This window comes from Artemia sp. Qi Xiang Cuo, chromosome 1 (genome assembly GCF_049724085.1).
Source record: "Artemia sp. Qi Xiang Cuo chromosome 1, ASM4972408v1, whole genome shotgun sequence".
NCBI lineage: Eukaryota > Metazoa > Arthropoda > Branchiopoda > Anostraca > Artemiidae > Artemia > Artemia sp. Qi Xiang Cuo.
Window position 1 is genome coordinate 36,224,709 of NC_142794.1, and position 23,225 is coordinate 36,247,933.

Genomic DNA, 23,225 nt, shown 5'->3' on the forward strand with positions numbered 1-23,225 from the left:
GCACTTCTTATTCAAACTGTCAAATATTTTTTTTTACTATTGCCCCCCCCCCTGCAAAAAGCACTACGTATGGGTCTGTACTGCCTCCTCCCATACTCTGCACCTGTTTGCTGTTTAGGATGGAAAAGTGTTAAAGTGCATTTGGATATTGCGTTGGTCATGTTACGTGTAATTATTTACACTGTAAAAAAATTGATTTCCAACAAAATGTTTGGCTCGAATTCAAAAAAGTCAAAAAAAAATCCAATTTTTCTGTTGGAATTGTGACCTGCTTATTGAATTCATACAATTCAAACAAAAAAAAAACAATTTTTCTGTTGAAATTGTGACTTGGTTATTGAATTCCAACAAATATTGAAATTATTAAGATTTATGCACTTTTCAGTAGAAAAAAATGTAATTTTTGACACAAACAGGTTATATTTATCAAAATGGTTTGGACTTCAGCAGTAGTTTGGAATTTCATGAATATCATATTGAATTTGACTATGGTGCCATTTAAAGTGAATTGATGTACAAATGTTCTTATGAACATGCATAAATTTATGCACACACATTTTTAGCTTTTAATTAATATTTCGGAGCAATGGAAGAACATCATATGAATTTCTTAATCACTAACGGGTTAAGGAATAGTTACATTGTATTAATAAACGAGAAAAAATATTTTTTTGCTTTTTCTAGATAAATACAAGTTCGGACTTATAAAATGTTAAAATCATTCTTTAAGGAATTATTTCTGTATTATGATTACTTGGGTTTCGCTGGAAACCGACGATTCCACTAAAAATTAAGATGATTGGAATAGTCTGTTTCATACCAGGACAATGACCTGTTTGGGCTATGTCTGAAACTTGGTCATTGATGACTATTCCTGGCAGCTGTTGCGTAAGATTGTAGTCCTAATAAATTGAACAACGATAGTAATGGAAATCCAACAAACAAGACGGAAATACAATAAGGATCTTAAAATCCAACATTGTTTAAAAATTCAATTCAATTATGGAAATCCAACATTTTTGTTTCTCAACAGACTGAATATTCAATAATGATCATAGATTTCCAAAATGGTCTCTAATATTCAAATTCAGCTGTTGAAATTTCAATTTTGCTGTTGATAAACATTACGAACAATTTTTGTTGAATCTCAAACAATTTTTTTACAGTGTATTGACGTTTACAAGTGACCTTGGGCCAGAAGAATGAACTGTTGCTGTTAGCCAGTAGCTTGCTGTTAGCTTGTGTTTATATAGAAAAACCCCAAAAAATATTGTTTCTTTTTTATTAATGCACTGTAACTATTCCATAAGCCATAAGTGATTAAACAATTCCTATACTATTCTCATATTGCTCCGAAATATTAATTATAAGCTTAAAAATGTTAGCACATAAATTTATGCATGTTCGTAAGAACATTTATACATAAATTCACTTTAAATGGCACCGAAGTCAAATTCAATATGCTATTCAAGAAATTTCCATCTACTATTTAAGTCCAAACCATTTTGATTAATATAACCTATTTGCGTCGAAAACTATATTTTTGTTACTGAAAAGTGCATAAATCTTAATAATTTCAATAATTTGCTGGAAATCATTAAGCAAGTCACAATTCCAACTGAAAAATTCTTGTTTTTTTTTTACTTGTTTGGATACGAGCAAAACATTATCTTGGAAATCTTTTTTTTTTTTTTTTTTTTTTTTTTTTTTTTTTTAATTGTGTATGCAAAGTTAGAATTCGATCAAGAGTAGGGCTGAAGGATATGCGGTGGCCAGGGTCATATCCAGGATTTTTTTGGGAGAGGGAGGGGTTTGGGAGAGGAAATAAAACAAAATATGATGAAAATATAGTACATTATCAACAAAATTATGAAAACTACAACAAAGAATCATGGAAGGGGTGCCGCCCAGACCGCATCATATTAAATACGTAACCTAAACTAACCTAATCAAAATACCAACTAAATATTTTTTTTAAAATATAGCTACAATGTAGTTTCCCACCGAGCCGAACCTAATATTGTCTGGTATAAAGACCATGAAAACGGGTTATTGTCTCATGCTCGCGATACAAGATCTTGAGTGTGATGGCTATAAGACAAAAGTACCGATTTTTGCTGGGGCTATAAAAAAGCTTTAAAAACACATCAAAAAATTTTTTATATTCATTTTGGTTAAGTTTCCACGCGTCGGAAAAACATTTTCTTAGGGGGGGGTCAAAACCCCTAACCCCACTCCCCCCTGGATACGGCCTTAATGGTCGTATTAGCTTATTTATCAGTGCTTGTTATGTGGGATGTTGTTTGTTGCAAAGTTACAATTTTTCCTGGTCTGATGTCCTCTACATTAGCGCCTGAATTCTATAATTTTCTTTTAGCTCTGCCGAAAGTTTAAAACAATTTTTAAAAAAGGCCTCATTTGTATACAACATTTATTCATCCAGAGACAATAGTAAGAACAGTTGGAAGTATATTAAACCTTTAACATGTACTTAATTTTGACCATTGTCGGTAGTTAATAATTGAAATTAATAGACAACCTGACAGTGCGTGAGGCTAAAGGGAAAGCTTAACAGCTTTGAATGATATCAACTTTCTTAATGATCTGATTATTGATTCACAGTTTCACAATGAGTGAGCATAGTGTGAACTTAAAGGAGGGGAGTTTGGTGCTTAATTTTTTTTATCCCCCTTTAATAATTAAATATACCAAATAGTGAATTTATAAAAAACTATGCCCAGAAAAAGATTTAGATGTTGTAAGAGCAACGACAAAAAAAGAATAGAATGAATTCCGAATTTTCTATGACATCTAGTGCCGAGTGAAATAAAACGTAATAATACAAGGGGGGTAAGGGGGTTTGACCCTCCCCCCCCCCCCCCCCGAAATCTTTGTCCGCTTCGTAAAAACGTAACAAAAAGGAATATAAACATATTTTTCGGTGCGTTTGTTAAATTTTCTTTTTGAGCCCCCCCCCCCCAAAAAAAATCCTTCTATATCGCCCCCCCCCTGGAAAAAATTCCTGGATACGACCCGGCTAGGTCGTAATATTAAAGTCACATTTCCATCTGGTGTTTTACTGGAAAGACACCAAATGCATCAGTTGATTAAAAACTGGGATATCCTATCCTGTGTTGAACAAATTTCTTGTACTTTTATTGGTTCATTAGCTTTCCGTTATGTCTGTGAAACAACCGGTAGAAACCACGGCATAAAGGGTCACAGCCTAGCTGATAATATAAAGTTTTCTGAAGTAGTGTATGCTCCTAGTGGACTTTATTATCGCAACCTTAAAGTGTCGTTTTAAAATTGAGGTTTCCAAAACCATCTATAGCTATTTGGTTTCGAGTGACTGAAAGAACTGAATTATAACAAAGAGTGTTCTATTTGAATAAAACAATTCTTTTTTATTAAATAGATTCTTATCTTAAGATTTGAAGGATTTTTTTTTTTACGAAGACCATTTCCAAAAATACAAGAAACGATTTTGTAAGTCAAATATGTCAGCTAAGCCAAATATGGATGGACGATTATATTTAGTGATTGTCTTTTTGTGATTCTGTCCCTGGCCCATCCTGTCCCTGGATTGTATAATAAATAATTTTTTTTTGTGATACAGATTCAGATGTTTCCTGACTACAGGGATTTAAAAACGATTATATTTTTTTTAACTCTGTTTTTATTACCTTAATGTGCCCCGCCTTTGATACACCGTTATTTTTAATGAATACCCCTGTGGTTTAATTGCTGTTTACTTCGCTATTATTTTCATTTCTCTGTATATTCCAGCTATTTTGGCGACAGTAATCAACAGGGAAGCCGTGGCTGACTGGGTTAAATTTACGATAAACGTCCAGACAATATTCAAAAAGTCTCGTGAAAATCGACTGCGCAGAGGATCTACTTACATTTGGGTCAAGCTGTCCGACCTGGCTTGTAAATGTCCGAAAATCAAAATGGAAAGGTAGGTTGTGCTTTAGACCAAAGAGGTTATGAAGCTTACAAGAGTTGAAACTAACACTAGCGTTGAACAAAAATCACCTACGCCATCTACCGTTTGGCGACTTTGCTTGAACCAAAACTGTTCCAAGCTTGTCTTTTCAGGCACTTTAAAATGCTGGCGAGGGTTTGGAAAGCAAAATTTTGTTAGCCAGGAGGGCTAACAACATACTTACCTGCTTAACCTGCTTACCTCGAGTTTTCCAAGCTAACCTAATCCTTCTTTGTGCAGACTGGATTTCGACTTTAAATAATTCTGGAAATTAAAAAAAAAATGCGGATTGATTATCACTTACAGACAAGGCCGTATCCAGGGGTGGGATTATCGAGTTTGTCCCCCCCCCCCGAAATTTTTCCGACCCGTAAAAAAGTAACAAAAATGCATATTGACAGATTTTACAAGTGCTTTTTAAATATTTTTCTTTACACCCCCCCTCCAAACAAAAATCTTGGTCAAGCCTTTGCTTACAGATAAATTTATTCGCAATGTATTCCAGATTAATCTTATCAAATACCCGATTTTCTCTGAAATTTTCTACTTTTCAGTCACCAAAGTCACCAAATGCTACATTATAATAGGCGCTTTTGTTTTTAATCCCTATCTTCCCTTCAGCTAAATCGGTGAGTATGAAACGGTACAATTATCCCATCCTCCTTACTTTAAAATTTCAATGTGTTTCAACATTCAATTAAGCTCCTCTTTCATTAATTTATTTTTCGATAAAAGATTTGTTCATGTCTTAAATCGATTCCTTTTAAATACAATTTGTTTAACTCTAACTACAATTTTTAGAATTGACTTGTACAAAGATTTTCTGATCTTGAAGTTCTTTTTTTTTTATATGCAGCCTTTTCATTGAATGTGCTAAAAATAAAGGATCTAAGATATGGATTAATTGTATGGCGTAATTTCATCAAAATGCTGGGGGGATGCTTGAATTATGCAGGCCTATGTTAGTTTTGACGAGATTTTTGAAGGCCTCAAATTTCAGCTAAGGGGGGGGTCAAAATGGGATCTGGGGGATACTGGCAAAGCTGTCCAAATCAAGTGGTTAGGGTGCTAGAATTGAAATCCTTTGTCCAAATGGCGGGAGTTTGAATCCTGGTGTCCCCGGTTATTTGGTGTGGGAGCGGGGTCAGGGACGTGACTCTGTAAGCTCTGTCAGAGTCGACCCAGCTCTAAATGGGTACTTGGAGAAATCTGGGGAAAGTAAGCAGGAAAGGTATGCGAAAGCACAGGATGGCTGCCCCCCCCCCTTAGAATTCCTGGCTGAAGGGCTATGAAACGGAGATCAACACCGCCGGTAAGGATTGTAATGGTTCAATACTCCGTTACTTTAATTACTAGCAAATTACACCCATGATTAAGAGCAAACTGGTAAAATAGATTATCTTTTGGCAGACCTTATTATTTATCTCGAACGCCTAGTATGAGTTCTATTGCCGTTGCCCCATTAGCTCTAATAGGAGAGGAAAGGATGGTGAGAGTCCCCCTTCCCTGTAGCAGGGATATTAGAAAAAATCGTAGCTGCTGCATGCAAACCTTGTATTATGGAAAAAATTGAATTATCCGGATGGCCTTAAAAAGAGATTAAATAAAAAAAAACTTTTTCCACAAAATAAGTTTTTCAAAGAAAAGTAAGAACTCCATTAAAGCAAAAATGAGCGAAAATAAAATCAAATAATCTACCAAGCGTGAAATTACCACAAATCAGCATCGATAAATAAATGAAACCCAAAACGAACAGAAATTACGATAAATAATCGAGTCAAACTCAAAACGAGTAGAAATTAACATGAGTAGGGCTCAAAACCCCTATGCTTTCCCAAGGCCAGAGCATAATTTGCACTTTACTGAAAAAATGTTTTACTACTTAAATGTTTTTTACTTTTATAACTTTAATAAATCAAATAATATTAACATTTTGATTACTAAATATCAGTATATGTATATTAAACTGACAATGCACATTCATTTGTATTTTTTCAGTTAAGCGCAAATTATGCTTGGGGGTTTTGAGCCCTACTCATGTTAATTTCTGCTCATTTTGAGTTTGACTCGGTTATCTATTGTAATATCTGTTCGTTATGGAAATCAACTACGCTGAACAAAATGGTTATCTCAAAATTTTGATTGGATATGTTTGGGGAAATGGTGGTCGTGGAAGGGATGTTAGCTGCATTCCAATCACTTTCGACTATTACAAAGGGCACAAGCCACTCCAAATTCCAATCGAATGAGCCCTTTTCGAAGTTTCTACGACCACTCCTTCGATACGAAGTGCCCTGGTCTAAAGATAGAAAAATAATAATAAATAATACATTGTGCCAACATCGTTCTTTACTTAGGCAGCGCGATTGCACTGCCTATGACATGTTTATCTGCATTCCAGGATAGAAATTTGATTTTCTTTATTCTTTTGGTACGGAGATATTAACGATGAAACATTTTGGCAGCCAAAAAACCTAAAATTGAAAACTGTATCAGGTGCAAGAAAAAAAGAATATATTCAAATTTGGCAAGAAAAATAAAGGGAAACTGTAGCTGACGTACAAGCAGCATCCTCGATATTGGTCAAGGTGTAAATTTTGCTATACTGAAGTGATTCTGGCATCTTAATGGCAAAACTAACTTTTTTGGTAATTGTGTAGTTTATCCTCTCTTCTGTATTAAACCATATAGTAACACAATTTTTTCCTTTGAGCCAACAGAGCTGAGGTGGGCTCAGGTGGCTTGGTGCTGCAGCGAGTTATTAGTATTAGTAACAGCATAAAACTTCTATTAATTAATCTTCAAACATTGCCTCCCTTTTAACCATATACAAGCGCCCTCACCCAATACCTGAGTATAACCCTAGCTATTATCCAAAAGTTTGGTGATTTTGTTGGTTTGTAGTCTTTTTTGCACTTATATTTCATCTGTCCTTAATTTAAATTTGATTGCCTTAATTGCCAATTTGAAAAAAAAACTATATAATTAGTAAATTTAGCCTGAGTAGAACTTGAGCCTATATCCATGCATTAGGGAGAGGGGGGTTGAGACAAGAGGGGAGTGTCTCAACACTCCTTGAGATTCGGCAAACAGAAGGGCATGGGTCAGTTCGGCGTAATAAATATTAAGACTTAGCCGCGCATCTCTTTCATCACGATGAGAGAACTTCATAAGTAGGTCAAACGGTACGTGAATTTTTGACAGAACAGGATCACAAGAATCTTGAAATTTTTTCTTTATCAACTTTACGCCAAACGGGAACCTCATGCTACCTCTGAGTAACTGCCGACGAATTAATCGCAGCGGAAAACGAGGTAGGCCTACTGATAATACACTGAACTGGGAAATGATCTGAAGTGAAACTATTCGGAAGGACAAGAACATCACGTACTGGCAAAGAACTAGAGCTAATAATATGGTCTAGATTGGACGTAGAACCAGATTGGTGGATATACGATAAGTCCTGGTTTTTCCGGTGAATAGTAAAGCGGTTCTCAAGTATCCCTATTAAGATGCAACACCAACTGTTTTGGACACTAATATCAACTTCTAAATTACAGTTAAAGTTACCCACGATTATGCACTCAAGGGACTCTTGTTCGGCTTTTTTAAGGCAACGGGCTAGTTTGGCAGCACTTATAGCAAAAGCACTATCAGATTTGTCGTCACGGCAACCAGTTGGAAGGTATACATTTATAACTAGCAGGTTATCTAGTCTAGTTGCAAGAAAATTGTCACTGTTATCGCATACTTCGCACGCGAGACGATTACTAACCAACGTGGCAATACCGCCAGACGGACGGCCTCTCGGAGATGAACGTTTTGCAGGCAAGGAGAACACAGAGTAGGACGGCCAGAGATTTAAAAGGGTTAGGCCAGCTTCTGTGATGAAATGGTCTTGCAGGCATGTTACATTATATTTATTCACAAACCGGTCAACCACAAGAGACCACTCGGAAAAATTTCCGTTTATATTCCAAGAGAGTAGTGAAATGTTACAGATTTCATTATTCATCATGTTAATGAGTTGTTTTCTTTTTCTTTTGAAAGTAGGCTATTAACTCTAGCCTACTTATGATTTACATTTGATATTCGAAGAATATTGTATCTCTCTTTTTTTTCTATCTCTCTTTATCTTTCTCACACACATTTTCTTCTCCCCCCTCCCACCTCCTTTCCCTTTTTCCTCAGTGGAAGACGAAAATTCTCCTCGGCCTCCCACAGTAGACATGAAATATATAAAACTGCAAAAACAACTTTAGAAAAAATTTTCAATTTATTTGTAAATTTTGTTTTCTTAATTGCAATGTCCTTTCCCACTGGAAATTTGATAGACTCCCCTTCCCCATTGAAAAAATTTATGCTAGTGCCCAAAATCGATGTAAAACTTTAAAGACGTTTGATGAAAACTAATGCTTAAAATTTGAATAACATTTCTTACTTTAATAGCCAACCACTCATGCTAATGGACGGAAAGTAAAAAGTGAAGCTTGTCAATAGAAAACGAAAGTAAAAAAAAGAATTTTTAAAACGGCATCCTTGTTACGCTGATCCCCAATGTCCAAAATTCTATATGATTAAGTTACCCGTCAAACATTACCAGCATAAGAGAATTTACATAATCATAGGCAAAAGGGGAAGACATCTGCAAAAATAAGGTGATTTTGATGAAAATTATACCATCAAAATGTCTGAAAACAGCGGAAAAAAATTACATGCACCTGTTGACGAAAAAAAATATTTAGAATTTTAAGGGAAAGTATGTTCACAGATTCTTATTTATTTGTACTTTTTTTTTACCAGGGAAGATCTTACCGAACCAGTGACTGTAGAAAATTGCGACAAGATTCCTACAAACGGAAATATAAGTTACAGCGCCTTTTTTTAATAGTAAAAGAGATGGTGCCAGTACAAAATACTGATTTTTTCAATATTGGACTGAGAAACAGCAATTTTGTCCTAATGGAGCTACTCCAGTATAACCTAGGAACGTTAATTGTTTGAAGCTTTTTAAAATAAAAAAAAGGTTGATGGTAATACCTCAGTAGAGGTCTGGTCGTACAGAAATCCAAAAAAATAAGATGCTTGGCCGTGTTCAGTTCCAGAGTTAGCAGTCAGTAGAAGTACCTGAGTTGCCGGAAGAAAAACTAAGTGATCTTTGTCTCAAGCAGCGTTTCCATTTCTCTCGATTTTTCGAAAGACCAAACAAAGTGCCAATTTGTCTTTGAAGAAAGAATAAAATGTCAAAACTACCGAGAACTTACAGAAAAATCTGAACCCCCTTGAAAATGTAACTTTGTGGTCATTTTGACATTTTTGAGGTTATTTTGAGTCAACTTTAATAAAAGAGTTATTGCAGAAATCCAGCTTTTCTTTTCAAAATCGTATCTGGCTCCTAAATTTTCAAGAATGAATGCTCTAGCGCAAGAGCATTGTGATAAAACCATTTTATCACAATGTTTAGAGAATGAAAATACTCATTTTAGTGTTTTTGCAGTATACAGTAAAACTAAAGTATATAAAAACAAGTAAAAGGCGTACAATTAACAACTGTCTACACTTGCTTCATTCTAAAATGCTTTCAGGAAAGGAATAGTCAAACTTGAGCACAAAGAGTGGGGGTTTGAGGGGACAGAAAACATGAAAACATGTTTTTTTCTTATTTAATAGTAAATAATATTTTTTTTTCTAATCATGAAGTCTATAAAAATCTATAGCTTTACCATATTATGCCTACCTAGGGTTTGAGATGCTTGATTTCGCTTTGTTCTATGTTTTGTCTTAGGAATTTCGAAAAAAATAACTGTTTTCAATCAACTATATAGACACTAATAATAAAAATTGGAAACAAAATTATAATAGTGGTTTTTACAGTTTTTGCAATTTTTGTTTATAATAGAAATTGTAATAGTCGGCATTCCGGTTTCAGTGAAAAATCCGATGAAATGAAGCATTTATCTTATATATTCCCATAAAAATTAATTTATTATATTAGAAAATAATGGCAACGTGTTGACATTTCAAATATTACTGGAAAAAAAACCCTGTAAAAACCCCGCCCCTTTTTTATCTTTTCTTCTATAATCCATGCTTATTTAGTTTTTACTATAATTTTATATTTTCTAATTACCGTGTCTTAATTGAGTCTTAATTATCTAGTTTATTTTTAATGTTAGAAATAAAATGAGGAATAAAGAGCTTTTACTATGTTTAGAGACGAAATATAGAGTTTTTTCATATTTATCCTTATTCAAAACAGACTATTTGCTATCGGTTTCTATAAAATCTCTTATCTTCAAACTCTACTTTCAAAATGTTTGATTTCACTTCTACCTCTTTTCTTAGGAATATTGGAAACATCTTTTGTACATAGAACGTTTTTAACAACGTATGAATTTCTAACTTTATTTAATATCTAACCGCTTACTAATTACAACTCTAATAACCTAACTGATTAAATAACTAAGGTACTTGTTAATTAAACGAAACACACTCAAGAATTACACTTAGGTTATATCTCAGAAAACTGGTGTCATAGCCACAAAGACAAGTGGTGGGTGATAAAATGGATTAGACTTGTATAATTTGGGCTATATATTTGTATATTAGGGGGGAGGGTAAGGTTAGGTTAGAGGCGCTGTCCAAATACTTTACCCCCACTCCCTCGTGTGTAAATATATAGTCCAAATTATATTATTATATAATATTTCATTAGGATTAACCTAACTTCACTTCTTGGGTGTGTTTCGTTTAATTAACAAGAACTAATTATTAATTACTAACCATATTAGCAGAGTAAGTTCGAAATTTCACATCCTGTGTAGTTCATGCTGTAATACCTACCTTCCTTTCATTTAATAACTTTTGTATCATTAGTATCAATTCATTTAATAGCTTCGATTTAATTTAGTTTTATTTTCCAGGTCATATTTAATTCTTGGAAGTGATTTAAACAAATCAAGCCGAACTGGAGTTGAGATAAATTCCCATTCAGTAGTTATAGAATGGAAACATGAATGGTCACAGCGGATGCGGCGCTTTCAGCGACGCGCAGCAAAGAAGTGCAAATGAGTTCTTAGTATTTATAAACTTGAATGAAAAGCTAGTCCATTTACTCTTTGACAGTTTTGATATTTGACTGACCCAGTTTGGAAGTTATATAACTGACAACTCTGTTAATACTCTGACGTAGTGTTGATTCAGTCACCATGCATCTGTTGATTGGCAGTGGCGTCGTTTTGGGGGGACAAGCGGGCCGTTGCCGCTCCCCCAATAATTTGGAGGAAAATTTATTATATAGCCATACCCCTCCGGATATAGACCCCTCTTGCCCCTCCAATAAAAATTCTGGAGCTACACCCCTGTTGACGGGAAATATAGTTTTCTGTGTAAGGCTAGGTTCTTACAAAATAGGTGTAAACTTTGTTAAACGAAAATCACTAAATGACGTCGCTACATGAATTTCTGCTTGTATGTCTTAATTACAAAATATTCTCTTTAATTCCTAAAAGAATGACTCATTTGGTCGTTTGATCCATTCTTGCGTAAGGCCCCCCTATTTAACCTGTATGTGTATTTACATAGGTGTCTCTATAATCGTTTTTTAGGAGATTGTACTGCAATCTTTTATACAAAGAGGAAACCTAAATGCCAAAGAAAAGAGTTTCATTTCAATGTTTTTCCCAGGGAGAGAAGAGTGGTTCAAACCCTTCTAGGGTAGCATTCTCCCCTACCTGTCCCTGTGTATAGGTTTAAGTGAACAGTCTTCAAAACCCGAAAACTTTATTGAAGCTAAGAGTTTATTGAAGCTATCAGTTAGGCTATTCAAAATGAAATAATATTTGAATTTTTAGCATTTGTTTGATTACCTAGGGAGATTAGTAGGGAGCTTTTATTTGTTTTAAAAGCGTTTTGGCAACCGGAGAACCATATTTTTTTTACTCCAATTTGAAACAAAAGTGAAGCGATAACTCACCGAAATGAAGACGTAAAAATCAGATAGTGCAAAATGATTCAGGTGCAAAAAATCAGGTGACGCAATGAGATGGTAAAAAATGAAAGAATGAAAAATGGTAAATATATTTTTAGGCCGCTATTTTATGTTTATCTGGAAAGGAATACTTCAAATCATTATCTGGGAAAAAGGGATAGGAATAGCCTCCTGGTTATTTTGGCAGGTATCTTAGCAGAATTTGTTTTTACTTTTGGAAGCCATTTTCTTTAAAATTTTTGGTCCGACAGAAAACCAGACAAAACTAATATGCAAGGTTATCGGCATAACCCATTTCAGTGTGCTAAAACTTTTTTCTGTGTGATTGCAATTTGCAGCTCAGAGGGGGTATCGACATGACAGCAAATATTGCTTTGAACAGACGCTAAAAATATCGTGACGTGTATCGATTATGTCACTTAAAACCTCAGTGTGCGCCAAAAAGCGTTCGAGGCTCTACTTCTAACATGATTTCTGCAGAATCTAAGCCTTTTCCAGGAAATAGCTTTGCCGCTGTTGTTGTGAAATGGTCCTCTTAGTGCCAAAAAACATGAATTTATCTCGGGAGAGGAATCTATACGGATAGGAGGAAAGCTATAAAAATACAAAAAAGATTTAATTTGTTTGCAACATATTAAAAATACATGAATAATCTCAAAATTGGAGATCATCTCGCTAGCCCTACTGGACTTGGGTAGGCTATGTAGATAGCCTACCCACTTGTCGCTGGGTAGTAACCAATTTAAGTGTATGCCTTACCTTTCGTTCCTCTGGAGTGAACTGCCGATTAAATGTTGTTGGGAATTCACCCAGCCAACAGACTGGATGCAAAGTACTTGGTCATTAAAACATTTTTCAGCTCAGGCTTGATGGAAGGTGATGCTGTGACACTATCAGTAATCCTTATCGAATATATTCGTGCATATCAAGAGCTGTATTTAGACTCGATCAGTCCATCAACTTGACATAGCTGTTTTCTTTGGTAGATTTGTTAATTTATTCTTTTGTACTTAAAGACCATAATCAGATTGACCTATAATGTCTTTGATTGGAGGGCAACGGGCCCCCCACCCATCCCCTTTTATTCTCCAAACAGATCCAATTAGAATTTTAGATAGTCATTTTGTTCAGTATAGTTGAAATGTCCAAAAACTATTTCCCTGATGATGTCAACCCCCACAACACTCTGGACAAAACATCTGTAAGTTATGAAATTCGCCCATTATTTACATATAGTATCTAATATTGAGAAAGAGGGCATGTTTGACTTTTGGTGTTCAAAAAGGCCAAAGGCGTTCAGATTGCACTAGACTGTTTCCCAATCAATTGCTACCGAATGTAGAATCACCCGTAACTTACAGCTGGATAAACCGCTGGAATTACCGGCCCTCATCATGATGACGCTTGATATTCTGTCAGCATTATCATCAATTTTTGTTAACCCTATCATTTTATTTATCTTATTCATAATTTACCTAGCTTAGAATGTGACTTGGTAAAATCGCTGCATTTATCCATGAGAATTAGATTTCGGTTGAGGGTTGTCTTGTCAGTATTTCTACGTCCTTTCAATTCATTAGTCACCTTTCATTGAATCTTGCTTTAAGAATCTGGTTTGTCAGAGGAATGGCTTAACATAAATACGGAAATTTTGTTGATTCTGCCACTCTTGATTATTGAGTTCAACTCTTCAAAAATTGACGTATCTCATGTATTTTTTGTAAATGATTATGATATTTGGAGTTTTCACTGTAAAGTGTGATTAGTCAATATCTTAGTAACGACGCATTTGCAAAGCAAAACTATCTTTCAAATGTTAGTCTGGCATGGCATAGGGAAAATGGTCACAAGAATTTTCACAATTTACACGACACAGGGCCAACTCCAAAATTCAAAATGACGGTCCTTCTAAAAAGGGTGCTTATTATGATTCTACTACAAAAACATGTTGGTGTTGCGTAAAAAATACATGGGGTAGATACCCAAATAAGATATTGCAGGAATTCAAAAGTTAAAGTAAATTGGTGTATAAATTTGACCAAGGCCAACTTCAAAGATGGACTGGAATGAGCAGAATCATACAACACTTTGAGACAAATTTTCAAGGTCAAAAGTTTCCTTTAGTTCTTCAACCTTTAGGGGGTAAACATTCTCCCTGCCAAAATTTCAAGTGACATATCTTATAGAATATTCCATTTTTGGTAGGCTTTAAAGAAAACGTTTTGACTGAATTATTTTTTTTTGGAAAATGCTCCAATAAAACATCATGAGCACTTAAATATCAAAACAAAAATTCTAGGACTTTGATAAAATCAACGAGCTTTCCAAAGAAAATTTTCAGACAAAATTCACATATCCTTTTTACCTTATTTCCAAATAGAAGAATAGGGGGTGGTGGTGGTATAAAGTACTTCACCGAGAGTTTTTTTTCAGTCAACTTAAATTATAAAGCAGTTTGCATTTATGCTTTAGTTGAAATGAAAAATAAGTGGAGTGCTTGACGCAACGCTAACTAAAATCCTGGTTAACTTGTGGTTTCAGATTTCTAGTTAACTTTGGGAATTTTGACATCAATATTTTGACAACTTATCCCCTTTTTTCCCTGACTTAAGTAAGATGTTAAGTAAGATACTTAAGTCAGATCGACAGAATATTATATATATATATACTTATATACTTATTATAGACTCGTAGACTCATATCTGGGCTCATGGACTTATCAAGGGAGCTATCCTTCCTTTTTTTTTCAAGGAAAATGTCTTTGATTTTAGAAAAAAAATATGAGTAAAGAATTCTTAGTGAAAATTACCCTACAAAGAAGTCTAGAATTAGTCTCTGAAGCTTTTAGTACTATTTGGTAAATAATCTACTGAAAATCTCATCACAATCATGTTTGTAGTTGATGATATACAATAAATAAGCCATAATGAGCTATTAATGAGCCATTAAACTGCCATAATGAGCTCATAGCCTTTTATTGCCCTCCCCCTCCTTTGTAAGCAATTAGTAAATATCACTGCAACTCATTAAGTTGTATACTGCTTTATTTTATTATGTTGAGCTTTTTGTCATGTTTCTTTAATCTTTTATGTCGTGCTTTCTATTATGGTCAACTTCGTCAGAAGTTTATCTTTATCTGCATGTGACTTAAAACTTTAACTTTAACACACCTTTATCAGCCTGTGCGTTGTGATACCATAAACAAAGGGTTGAAGCTGGTCAGAAAAAAGGCTTGTGTTTGAGCGAAGATTTTACTTATTAATTACTGGATTCTAATCAATTGAACATACAAATATACACAAGATACTTACAAAGACAAAAATAAAAATTAAAAGAAAATTAAGAATGCCTATATTAATCAGTCATTCATCAGACAACTAGGTCTTCAAATAAAAGAAATAATGAGGCTTAGATTATTAATATTGTAAACGGGTCATAAAGAGACTTTATTTTTGAAGTATTTTTGGGGAAAAACTGAGAAGCGGCAGCCTAATCTGAAATAAAATTTGACTCAGTTTAAGTCCAAATGAGAGCCTGGTCCTAATTAATGGATGCTAACAAAAACTTGAGTGTTTAATAGAGTCAAAAGACTTATTTGGAACATTTTTGGGCCAAAAACAAAACATTTGCTCAATCTATCCAGTGGCAGATCCAGTGGGGGGGGGGGGGGCGAGGGCCCCCCCAGCGTAGTCTAAAGTAGTGTAATTTACTTAATGAACTCAAGTTTGCGTTAATTAAACTTGTTCCTAACGCAAGTTTATCGGATCAACCTATTTCTCCCCCCCTTCCCCCACCTAAAAAAAATCCTGGATCCGCCCCTGCACCTGTCCTTCCAAACTCTATAGGATGACAACCACCTTCTATACCAAGTGTCATGGGGCCATCACGTAGAACATTAAAGGAAGATGTGCATCCCTTGTGGCAGCACGCTATCAATTTTGACTAATTCTCCAGTTAATGTATTCTTTCATATTTAGTCGCTGCATTGTTAAAAAAAACTGTCTGGTAACTCCAATAAACCCAAATAAAGTCATTTTTACTAGGAATGTAGATATTACGTAGAATAATAATGAATATAAAGTAGTAACTTTTTCTGAGAAAGTTATTCTTGTTGAGTTTTCTTTATGCAAGTCTTTCAAGGTAATTCTATGGTTGAATAAGACATGGAGAATATCTTAAGAAATGCTAGCAAGTATATTCTTATTATTCCCTGTCGCAATGCAAAGATCATTTGGACTTTCAACTCTCAAACACAACTAAATTTCAAATTAAAAAAATTGAGAAGTACTATCGCAGTCCTTTTGCCCCTAAATTATTCACCTTTGAGTGTATGTTTCTCCTAATCCAATTTAAAATCTTTCAAATATTCCGTATAGTTAATTTCAATTGATTACCTATAGCCATAGAATTTGTTGTGCAACATAATGCCTTTGAAGACGGTATATCCTATATCGGTTTTGTACTCTAAGTTAATATATCTGTTGAAATAAATATCAGGAACAAATATTGTCAACAAATTGTCAAAACTCAGCGGAGAAGTCATAATGCACTTTGTCTATTTAGTATACAAGTAGAAAATAATCAAGAGGGGCTGGTGCTCTTTTTAATCCTCCTAATCCTTTTTCTCCTAATCCAATTTAAAATCTTTCAAATATTCCGTATAGTTAATTTCAATTGATTAACTATAACCATAGAATTTGTTGTGCAACAACAAGACGGTGTATCCTATATCGGTTTTGTACTCTAAGTTAATATATCTGTTGAAATAAATATCAGGAACAAATATTGTCAACAAATTGTCAAAACTCAGCGGAGAAGTCATAATGCACTTTGTCTATTTAGTATACAAGTAGAAAATAATCAAGAGGGGCTGGTGCTCTTTTTAATCCTCCTAATCCTTTTTCTCCTAATCCAATTTAAAATCTTTCAAATATTCCGTATAGTTAATTTCAATTGATTAACTATAACCATAGAATTTGTTGTGCAACAACAAGACGGTGTATCCTATATCGGTTTTGTACTCTAAGTTAATATATCTGTTGAAATAAATATCAGGAACAAATATTGTCAACAAATTGTCAAAACTCAGCGGAGAAGTCATAATGCACTTTGTCTATTTAGTATACAAGTAGAAAATAATCAAGAGGGGCTGGTGCTCTTTTTAATCCTCCTAATCCTTTTTCTCCTAATCCAATTTAAAATCTTTCAAATATTCCGTATAGTTAATTTCAATTGATTAACTATAACCATAGAATTTGTTGTGCAACAACAAGACGGTGTATCCTATATCGGTTTTGTACTCTAAGTTAATATATCTGTTGAAATAAATATCAGGAACAAATATTGTCAACAAATTGTCAAAACTCAGCGGAGAAGTCATAATGCACTTTGTCTATTTAGTATACAAGTAGAAAATAATCAAGAGGGGCTGGTGCTCTTTTTAATCCTCCTAATCCTTTTTCTCCTAATCCAATTTAAAATCTTTCAAATATTCCGTATAGTTAATTTCAATTGATTAACTATAACCATAGAATTTGTTGTGCAACATAATGCCTTTGAAGACGGTATATCCTATATCGGTTTTGTACTCTAAGTTAATATATCTGTTGAAATAAATATCAGGAACAAATATTGTCAACAAATTGTCAAAACTCAGCGGAGAAGTCATAATGCACTTTGTCTATTTAGTATACAAGTAGAAAATAATCAAGAGGGGCTGGTGCTCTTTTTAATCCTCCTAATCCTTTTTCTCCTAGTCCAATTTAAAATCTTTCAAATATTCCGTATAGTTAATTTCAATTGATTACCTATAGCCATAGAATTTGTTGTGCAACATAATGCCTTTGAAGACGGTATATCCTATATCGGTTTTGTACTCTAAGTTAATATATCTGTTGAAATAAATATCAGGAACAAATATTGTCAACAAATTGTCAAAACTCAGCGGAGAAGTCATAATGCACTTTGTCTATTTAGTATACAAGTAGAAAATAATCAAGAGGGGCTGGTGCTCTTTTTAATCCTCCTAATCCTTTTTCTCCTAATCCAATTTAAAATCTTTCAAATATTCCGTATAGTTAATTTCAATTGATTAACTATAACCATAGAATTTGTTGTGCAACAACAAGACGGTATATCCTATATCGGTTTTGTACTCTAAGTTAATATATCTGTTGAAATAAATATCAGGAACAAATATTGTCAACAAATTGTCAAAACTCAGCGGAGAAGTCATAATGCACTTTGTCTATTTAGTATACAAGTAGAAAATAATCAAGAGGGGCTGGTGCTCTTTTTAATCCTCCTAATCCTTTTTCTCCTAATCCAATTTAAAATCTTTCAAATATTCCGTATAGTTAATTTCAATTGATTAACTATAACCATAGAATTTGTTGTGCAACATAATGCCTTTGAAGACGGTATATCCTATATCGGTTTTGTACTCTAAGTTAATATATCTGTTGAAATAAATATCAGGAACAAATATTGTCAACAAATTGTCAAAACTCAGCGGAGAAGTCATAATGCACTTTGTCTATTTAGTATACAAGTAGAAAATAATCAAGAGGGGCTGGTGCTCTTTTTAATCCTCCTAATCCTTTTTCTCCTAATCCAATTTAAAATCTTTCAAATATTCCGTATAGTTAATTTCAATTGATTACCTATAGCCATAGAATTTGTTGTGCAACATAATGCCTTTGAAGACGGTATATCCTATATCGGTTTTGTACTCTAAGTTAATATATCTGTTGAAATAAATATCAGGAACAAATATTGTCAACAAATTGTCAAAACTCAGCGGAGAAGTCATAATGCACTTTGTCTATATAGTATACAAGTAGAAAATAATCAAGAGGGGCTGGTGCTCTTTTTAATCCTCCTAATCCTTTTTCTCCTAATCCAATTTAAAATCTTTCAAATATTCCGTATAGTTAATTTCAATTGATTAACTATAACCATAGAATTTGTTGTGCAACAACAAGACAGTGTATCCTATATCGGTTTTGTACTCTAAGTTAATATATCTGTTGAAATAAATATCAGGAACAAATATTGTCAACAAATTGTCAAAACTCAGCGGAGAAGTCATAATGCACTTTGTCTATTTAGTATACAAGTAGAAAATAATCAAGAGGGGCTGGTGCTCTTTTTAATCCTCCTAATCCTTTTTCTCCTAATCCAATTTAAAATCTTTCAAATATTCCGTATAGTTAATTTCAATTGATTAACTATAACCATAGAATTTGTTGTGCAACAACAAGACGGTATATCCTATATCGGTTTTGTACTCTAAGTTAATATATCTGTTGAAATAAATATCAGGAACAAATATTGTCAACAAATGGTCAAAACTCAGCGGAGAAGTCATAATGCACTTTGTCTATTTAGTATACAAGTAGAAAATAATCAAGAGGGGCTGGTGCTCTTTTTAATCCTCCTAATCCTTTTTCTCCTAATCCAATTTAAAATCTTTCAAATATTCCGTATAGTTAATTTCAATTGATTAACTATAACCATAGAATTTGTTGTGCAACAACAAGACGGTATATCCTATATCGGTTTTGTACTCTAAGTTAATATATCTGTTGAAATAAATATCAGGAACAAATATTGTCAACAAATTGTCAAAACTCAGCGGAGAAGTGATAATGCACTTTGCCTATTTAGTAGAAAAGTAGAAAATAATCAAGAGGGGCTGGTGCTCTTTTTACTGCCTGGTCATAATGGATAGGAGAAACGTATGGCGTTTTGTACAGATCCCTCTTTTCTTCTTAATAAAAACAAAAATGACTCTTTGATTCAAAGTGTTAAGAGAAACGCAATCTACAGGCACTTTTGGTCTTCAATTTTTCAATGAAACAATATTAATATTTTTTTCTTTACATTCAAGTAACAAAAATTATCAATGCATTGCCTCCAAATTTTCTTTGTGCGAGGAACCTAAGACATTTTTTTGTCCCCCTTGCCCTCCCTAACCGCATTTAATCTTTTGTCTTTCCCTTTATTTCTTTTTTTGCAGTGACTGTTGTAATCAAAGCGCTAGATTGCTGCACTGGCTCTTGTTATTGGGTTCAGGGTTGCCATTTCACTAAATAAAACTCATAGTTTTTGTCATGGCTCACAAATATTCTGAATGGACAGTAGTTCCCGTATTCAACAATTCAATATTTATTTCAACTTCAGCGGGACGGAAGGCTAATAATACAAAGATTGTCTGAAATGATGGACACTTCACAGTAACATGTGTCATCAAAGTTCTTCTGCAGTCGAAAAGATGAAGTAAAAAAATGTTCAAAATAAATAATTTTTTCATAAATTTAACTTTAAAAAAAGTTAGAATTAAATTTACCCATAAAACAATTGTGCACTAGACCACTTTGAGGTTCGGAAAATGTTTTTTTTTTCTATTGAGAAATCAGCTGGTTTGGTATTAAAGCTAGTAATATATTTAAATGCTATTCTATATGACTCTATGATTATGTGTCATGCATTATTGCTTGAGCAATAATTAATCACTTGTTCAATAATATAGATTAGTTTTAACAGTTTGAGTCTGTATGTGTGCATTGAAAGTGTACTCTTTTTTCAATATATGTTGTAGAATTAAATGTTGCCATATTTCTGACTTTTAGGCATATCGAGCTTATATTTAACTTTTTATTTGTTTCCGTTCTTCGTAATTTGATGTGATCATGTAACATATTATGAATATAATGTTTTTTTTACATTTGTACTGTAAACTCAAATCGGTTCAGGGAAATTTCTTTAGAAGGTGGGACGATCTTGAGAAGAAGGTAAATTTTCATAAAAATAATAACTTTAAAGGCATTATACAGCATATAAAATAATGGATTGTTTTATAAGGTAACATCTTGGTCTCACCTAGTATTACTCGAAATGAAGAACATCTCAACCGTAATATGAACTCTGGGAATCCAGTTATTTCTGTCAATAAAACGGAAAATTTTAAGCTGTGATAAAGATTCTAAAGCGAGTCTGTAGTGACGCTTCGAACTTGTCTACAAATTTAAATAAAAAAACAATTTTTTTTAAACTGAAAGTAAGGAGCGACATTAAAACTCAAGACGAACAGAAGTTATTCCGTATATGAAAGGGGATGTCCCCTCCTCAACGCCTTGTTCTTTACGCTAAAGTCTTGTATTGTTTTAAGAAAAAGAGTTGTGAGAAAGAGTCAAACTTTAGCGTAAAGAGCGAGGCGTCGAGGAGGGAAAAGCCCCTTTCATATGCGGAATAATTTCTGTTCGTTTTATTGTCGCTCCTTACTTTCAGTTAAAAAAAACTTGTTTTTTTAAATTTAATTTCTGAACGTTTTTAAATTAATGCAGCTTTTATTTTGGCTCACCGTACATGAATAGTAAAAACGAAATTTACGTATTAATTTTTCTTTTTTTGGCTAAATGGCTTTCTCGAAAGTTGTTTAATTTTATTTACGAACGTTTTTATTTGTAATACATATACGTAACTTACGAATTAACTTACGTAACGAACTTCTATATTCATATATTTTTATTATGTATATTAGGGGGATTCACCCCCCTAGTCAATACCTAGCTCTTTACGCTAAAGTTCGATTTTTTTCCAATTCTTTAAGAATGACCCCTTAATCACAAAGGCCGTTAATTAGAATAAATATCTCTTATGAAAGTACTAAAAAAAACTTTAGCGTAAAGAGCAAGGTATCGATTAGGGGGTGAATCCAATCATATACGGAATAATTTCTGTTCGTTTTAAGTTTTGATGTTGAAAAGTTTTCAGTTGAAAAGTTTTTCTGTTGAAAAGTTGTTATTTTTTATTTAATTTCTGATTTTTTTTTTCAATAATGCTGGGAAATCCGGTGCCCCGTTCATAGTAATATCTCTTCCCCCATGAACACTTCCTCTATGGAAAGATCATCCAACGTAACTCCCAATTCCCGCCCCCACTACCAGAAAAAATCCCTTCTGAAAACGTCTATATACTTCCCAATAACCAATACTATATGTAAATATTGGGCAAAGTTCATAACTTGCAGCCCTTCCCCCAGGGACGTGAGGGATTAAGTCATCCTCAAAGACATAGTTTTTATATTTTTCAACCATGCTGAACAAAATGGCTATCTCAAAACTTTGATTGGGTAACTTCGGGAAAAAATGAGCGTGGGGGCGGTCTAGTTTTCCTCCATTTCTTGGTCACTTAAAAAGAACACTAGAACTTTTAATACACCATTAGAACCACCATGTCCGAAACCCCTGTACATAAAGGACCGATATAGTTCATCATAAATGGTATTTGTCAATTAGGTTTTTTTATATAATTATCCGGGTTGCAGCAGTAGCTAGCATCCGGGTTGCAGCGGTAGCTAGCAATCCGGGTTGCAGCGGTAGCTAGCAACCTAGTAAGAGACGATCACATCCAATGTTAAGAAATATAAAAACCCATAATTCCTAAAAAAAAAGAGTCAGATCAAAACAAAAAGTACACCATTAGAACCGCCTTGTCCGAAATACTTGTATAGGAAAGTTTCTGTCCCTTGGCTTGAACAGCAAGGGAAATATATTGCCTTGAAAATCAAGAAAAGTGGCAGCTACTACAGCATTCTGCCTAAACGGCATCTTTTTTTCTCTTTTTTTCTTTTCCACAGATAGCTTGGCACTGGAACATCGTAGAGAGTGGTTCAATGGCTCATTTTAAAGGAAATTAATGGGGTTAAAAACCTTTTGTAACTAAAAAAAATTATTTGTAAAACGGAATAAACTTTTCAACTAAAAACTGCATTTTTTATGTCTTTTCTTGTTTATGTCTTTTTAAAGATATTTGATTTTTGAAGCAATCAAACAGTTCGTGGTAAAGCTATATTAAATGACGATTTTTAAAAGAACAAACCATTGTATACATTGGACTTGGTTAGCTGCCTGATTCTTTGAGAGTCACCTCTTACTACTCCAAAGAAGAAAAAGCCGTAGGCTTTTTCCTGTTTGTAATCAGGATTTACATAATCTGGGTTGTCAATCCAGGTTGGATTACTTACATTAAAGAACGAACTTTAGTCCATAGTAACTGAAGTTATATTAAAAGATAACTCCTAAAAAATGAGTCAGATAAAAAAAAATACACTATTAGAACCGTCTTGTCTTAAACCCCTATAAAGAAAACTTTCTGTCATTTGGCTTTAACAGCAAGGGAAATATATTTGCTTGTAAATTAAGAAAAGTGGCAGCTACTACAGCATTCTGCGTAAACGGC

At 33.8% G+C, this 23,225-nt stretch overlaps 1 protein-coding gene across 1 annotated transcript in view; it reads left to right on the plus strand.

Annotated features, from left to right (window-relative positions):
- The window catches only part of NetA (Netrin-A), a 136,311-nt gene extending 115,644 nt beyond the window's left edge, over positions 1 to 20,667 (plus strand). The window contains exons 4-5 of the mRNA XM_089090004.1: positions 3,790 to 3,964; positions 10,915 to 20,667. Coding sequence (XP_088946130.1) covers positions 3,790 to 3,964; positions 10,915 to 11,062 — 323 coding nt within the window. The 3' untranslated portion in view covers positions 11,063 to 20,667. The remainder of the gene's footprint in view (positions 1 to 3,789; positions 3,965 to 10,914) is intronic.
- Positions 20,668 to 23,225: the final 2,558 nt, after the last annotated feature.